At 39.1% G+C, this 4,815-nt stretch overlaps 1 protein-coding gene across 2 annotated transcripts; it reads right to left on the bottom strand.

Annotated features, from left to right (window-relative positions):
* Window positions 1-561: 561 nt before the first annotated feature.
* On the bottom strand, window positions 562-4,487 carry LOC123981204 (endothelin-1 receptor-like). 2 transcript variants are annotated; one of them, XM_046065942.1, is made up of 4 exons: window positions 4,250-4,487; window positions 4,024-4,157; window positions 3,006-3,114; window positions 562-1,636 (listed from the first exon to the last, which is right to left on the bottom strand). In XM_046065942.1, the coding sequence occupies exons 1-4, from the start codon at window positions 4,427-4,429 to the stop codon at window positions 1,589-1,591; spliced, it is 471 nt and encodes a 156-aa protein (XP_045921898.1). In that variant the 5' UTR covers window positions 4,430-4,487; the 3' UTR covers window positions 562-1,588. The 2 variants fall into 2 exon arrangements, with proteins under 2 accessions (XP_045921898.1, XP_045921897.1); XM_046065941.1 differs by having other exon boundaries at window positions 562-1,680; window positions 4,250-4,482.
* Between the last annotated feature and the right edge of the window lie 328 nt (window positions 4,488-4,815).

Consider the following 4,815-nt stretch of genomic DNA (forward strand, 5'->3'; position numbering starts at 1 on the left):
AAGCGATCTGGCTGGTGGGCCGCCTATTATACCGACCACTGTTATAGGCTATAATTCCTTCATGTTTATTGCTGTTTTTATTCACTTCCATCACCTCACCTCATTTCTTTTCTCATCACTGATTGGCTCTTGTTTTCATCCCTCCTCATCAACCTGATTAAGTTTGCCTGTTCACACATTTTTGGACTGTGCTCCCCTTCACTCACTCTGACTTTCACATGGGGCGGCTGTTCTGGTAAGGGTTTATGTCATTCTTTAGTTTTATCTTATGTCCATGTATCTTTTCATATGTCTTTGACATGGATATGTGAGTGTAGTTTCTAATCTTATGTTTTTCTTTCAGATTGATTATGTCTCTCTTCTCACCTCATTAAATGTTGATAAATGCAACTTTTAAGTTTGAAGAAAAAAATCTTTGTTCAGTCGACTTACTTACACACATTCTGACCGATGCCCCAATAATGTGAAAATGTAGGCCTACCTTCTTTTTTTTAACCTCTACTTTACACTTCATTTTAAAATTAATCAAAGCAGAAATTAAAAACGCATCATTGCCAGAGCTTTGAGAATATAGCTTTATTGATAAATACAAACACAACTTAATTTTTTATTAAACTCACTGATAACTAAAGCTGATTGGTAATAGTTCCTTCCACTTTGACAAGATTTTCTGACACACTTCTGACCCGATTTCCGTCCAACTTGCTGTGATATTCTTGATGCCCAGATGATTTTGTTTACACCCTGCCAATTCTTTTAGGGCCACCTAGCAGAACTAAAACACCCTCAGTATATTTAATAGTCTGTCAACAGTTTGAAACTTTGGGTGTAATGAAATATTCAACCTCCAGGGGATGCTATTGCAGTTTTAGACTCTTACAATGACTTGTTGCAATGGAATATTTGACATTTAAAACTGACATTTAAAAAATTTAATAATAAATACACTGCATGGCCAAAGATAAGTGGACACCCTCACATTACATCCATATGTGACTGTTGAGCATCTCAGTCTCATTATTCTGCTGCTATTACAGCCTCCACTTTTCTGGATTCTGTCAGTCCACCAGATGTCTCAACCTCGTGCAGGGATTTTCTCCCATTCAGCAACAAGAGTGATAGTGAGGTTTAGCACTGGTGCTGGGTGAAAAGGTCTGGCTGGCTGGTTTATTGCAAAGGTGTTTTATGGGGATAGTTGAGGTCAGAGCTTTTTCAAAAACAAAGTGGGAACCATTTCTTTTATGGAGCTGGCTTTGCGCACCTAGCATTGAAACAGCTAAAGATCTTCCCCAAAACTGCAGCACTAAGATTTCACTTCACTGGAACTAAGAAGCCCAATTGAAACAATAAAAAACCCACAAGAAATATGTTTTGGCCATAATGCAGAATCACTATACAATAATTAGTCTGTGATAAAATACAATATTTATAACTGAATAAATACACCATAAAAAGGTAAAAACATCAGACACGACAGTGTCTGTGTGTATGCGTGCGTGTGTGTTAGATGTCCTTGTTCAGCCCGGTTTAGTTGCTGGTGGTACGTTGCAGACGAAGATATAGACTTTCTCTCTCTCTCTGTCAGTGGTCAGTGTGTTTGTACTGCAGACTCGTCCCATGGTGGAGAGGCTGCATACTGTTGGAGAGAGAGCCAGAATAACACCAACAACACAGGCAGGACTGAGGAGACAGAGAGGGAAGGGGGCAGAGGGTGAGTTTGATTAAAGGGCTATTCCAGCAATTTAATGTTTTACTATGTAGCTGAGGGGACTCACAGGAGACAGATTTGAAAGAAGAAGGGTAGAAAGTGTAAACTACAGAGGCATTACCCAAATTACCTGATTGTCTCTATAATTATTTGAGCTCCATAACTGTGCCATCAGTGAACTTGACATGTAGTGGAAAGTGATTTGAGTGGTCAGAAGACTTGAAAAGCGCCTTATACAGTAAGAACAGTCCAGTTACCGTAAACATATGAAACTACATTTCCCATAATGCAACCAATAGTGTTATTTCGTTTGACCCTCCCTATTGGGTTAATGCCTTCGCTTTGTGTCTTTACCTTGTAACCAAGGCTGAAAATGAAGTCAACGCGAAGGGCCAAAAAACAAATGGCTGCTTGAGGCTCAAAAAGCAAGTAAATGCAAGGTATATCCACACAGTTAACTGTTAAAATGCCCGACTTTACAACAGAAACATGGTACATTAAACAGTTTGGTCTCTAAAGGTAATTTCTCCCTTCATGACACCTGAACTCGGTGAATTTTTATGTAACTCGCCTGTTTAAATTATATTAAGGGTTAAAGTTATGCATAATTAAGGTTTTTTAGTGACAGGTTGGTGCCCCTCTCAGGTGGCTATCTGGTTCAGTAACCAGGCTTCATTCGGCCACCTCAGCTCCACATCTTTGCCCATGTTTGGATTAACCAGAGTCAGACACTGCCAAGATGGCAACGGCTTGAATAGCTGGGAGCCGCCCACATTATGCTTCACAACTGCGCTTCAGAAACATGAATGGCTGTCATAGTGACTAAGTCCATGTTTGATACAGTCTATGATTATAAATACACTGTTTTCAAGCCAAAGCTGAAATAAGGGTTATGTTCTCAGACTTTAGAAAGCGCCTCCGGAATGTTTTCAAATGCAGCCAGACTCCTCGTGACGAGTAAAATGACCTTCATGTGTAGAGTCGCTGGACTGCCCTGTAGAACGACATGTCACTGGTCACTTCCCACAAGTCTTTTATCAGAGGTCACGACCTTTCTATCTTTAGACATTTCCTCACTCTATACGCAAGATATCTGCAACCCCAAAACATCTGAGCGTGTCTCCTCTTCTCGTTCTCTTATATCTATGTCTCACGCCCTCTGACCCTGTGACCCCGTCGTGATGTCACACTGATTCAGGGAGAAGCAGAGATCCACAGCTGTTTGGACATTCACTCATCATCAACACACAAACACACACACTCTCGTCCACAAAGCACAACAATTTGTTGTTTTTACCTTGAAGCAGTTTTTGAACTTCTTGGAGACAAAGTAAAGGATTATGGGATTGATGCAGGAGTTGATGGTTGCCAAGTTGATGCTGAAGTAGTCGAGCACCAAGAGGAAACTGCAATCACAGAAGAAGAACACATCTTAGTGGTGGAATAAGTATTCAGATCCTTACCTGAAGTAAAAGTGGCAATACCACACTGAAAATACTCCACAATGAGTAAAAGTTCTGCATTCAAAACTTACTAAAGTAGAAGTATGTAAGTATTATCAGCAACATTTACTTAAAGTATCAAAGTAAAAGTACTCATAGTTCAGTAAAATGTTCCCTGTTAGTGTTTCACTATTATATCTGATGTTTCTGGATTAATATTCCTGCTGCATTAATGTTTATGTTACATTTTACTGCTGTAGATATTTAAACTCATTTTAACTCCTTTACATCCTGTTGGGTAGTTTAATCTACAGCAATGCATCATGGTCTATAAGATCATCACGTGTTTGTAGCGTTGCTGTCCTCAACTTTAGCTCAGAGAAACAGCCTTGTTTTCAGCTTTTTGATGATGTATTTTCCAGCTGATCCAAGTAGGGGTTTAAATAGTTTATCTAGCTGAAGGAGGAGGAGGAGGATTTTCTCAGGAACTCTTCATCCTTCAGTTTATCACAAACATTCAAAACCACCAAATTTGGAGATACACAGATTTCTGGAAGTGGAAGAAAAAATTTACTCTGTAAAGTAACTAGTAACTAAAGCTGTCAGACGAATGTAGTGGAGTAGCACAATAAAAAGTACAATACTTACCTCTGAGATGTAGTGGAGTAGAAGTATAAAGTTACATAAAATGTAAATACTCAAGTAAATTAAAAGTTCCTAGTATTTATACTTAGGAAATTAAATTACTTTAAACTACAACCCACAGAAAGCACAAACAACTACAAGAGACTAAGAGGATATGGTATTAAAACTATAACAACAGGTGTTTAGCACTGCGTGTTTGTTTGTGAATTTGTGTGTTCCTACACCTACTTTAACAGCTCGCAGCGGTGTGCATCATGGGATTTGTAGACAGTCCTCTTCAGCAGGCGACTCAGATGAAGTGGAAACCAGCACAGAGCAAAGATCAACACCAGGCAGAAGACCGCTTTAGCTACTTCTCTACGCTGCAGAGAGAAATTGGACATAAAAGCTCACCTGGTTATTATCATCAAACACGCTGGTTCTTGTATCGTATACAGAAAGTGTGTGTGTGTACCTGTTTAAGGTGTTCACTCAGTGCGAACCTCAGACTTCCTTTCTGGTGTCTGAGCATCTCGCAGGTCATCAGGCCATAGAAAACAGCAGAGCAGGCCAGAGGTACACAGAAGTAGAACCCAAACAGCCACCAGTCCTTTGCATCCCTATAGAACTGGAACATGGAGAAACACACTTTCATATTGTTCTCGAGGCGTGAAAACTCAATACCTGTTTAGATATATCTTTTTTTAACTTCTCTAGAGCATTTCTGTAGAAAAGTCAGAATCTATAACCATTTGAAAGCCCTACAGGACAGTTGAGAACCATCTTTATAAACCGTTTGTACGCCACAGACTTCTTTATGCTCATATGTCTCCTTTAAGGATCTAGAATAAAAGCCTCTCAACCTCTCTAAATGTTTATATAATATAAACTATGTTTATGTAGTACAAACTTAATAATATATATATTTATAATAAAGTTTTGGGAACTGCCGGTGATTCCTGCCAGTAGCTGTCAAAGAACTGATTTTAAATAATGCTGTTGGTTTATAAAGTGTTGAATGGTTTAGGCTGTAGATTAATA

Source organism: Micropterus dolomieu, linkage group LG12 (assembly GCF_021292245.1).
Source record: "Micropterus dolomieu isolate WLL.071019.BEF.003 ecotype Adirondacks linkage group LG12, ASM2129224v1, whole genome shotgun sequence".
Classification (NCBI taxonomy): domain Eukaryota; kingdom Metazoa; phylum Chordata; class Actinopteri; order Centrarchiformes; family Centrarchidae; genus Micropterus; species Micropterus dolomieu.

Excerpts from the sequence above, each read along its gene's own strand:
- LOC123981204 (XM_046065941.1), bottom strand. The coding sequence starts at position 4,429 with ATGAAAGTGTGTTTCTCCATGTTCCAGTTCTATAGGGATGCAAAGGAC. Across the intron at positions 4,158-4,249 it reads TGAGTGAACACCTTAAACAG|CGTAGAGAAGTAGCTAAAGC; the intron begins GTACACACACAC and ends TTCTCTCTGCAG. Across the intron at positions 3,115-4,023 it reads CACCGCTGCGAGCTGTTAAA|TTTCCTCTTGGTGCTCGACT; the intron begins GTAGGTGTAGGA and ends CTGTGATTGCAG.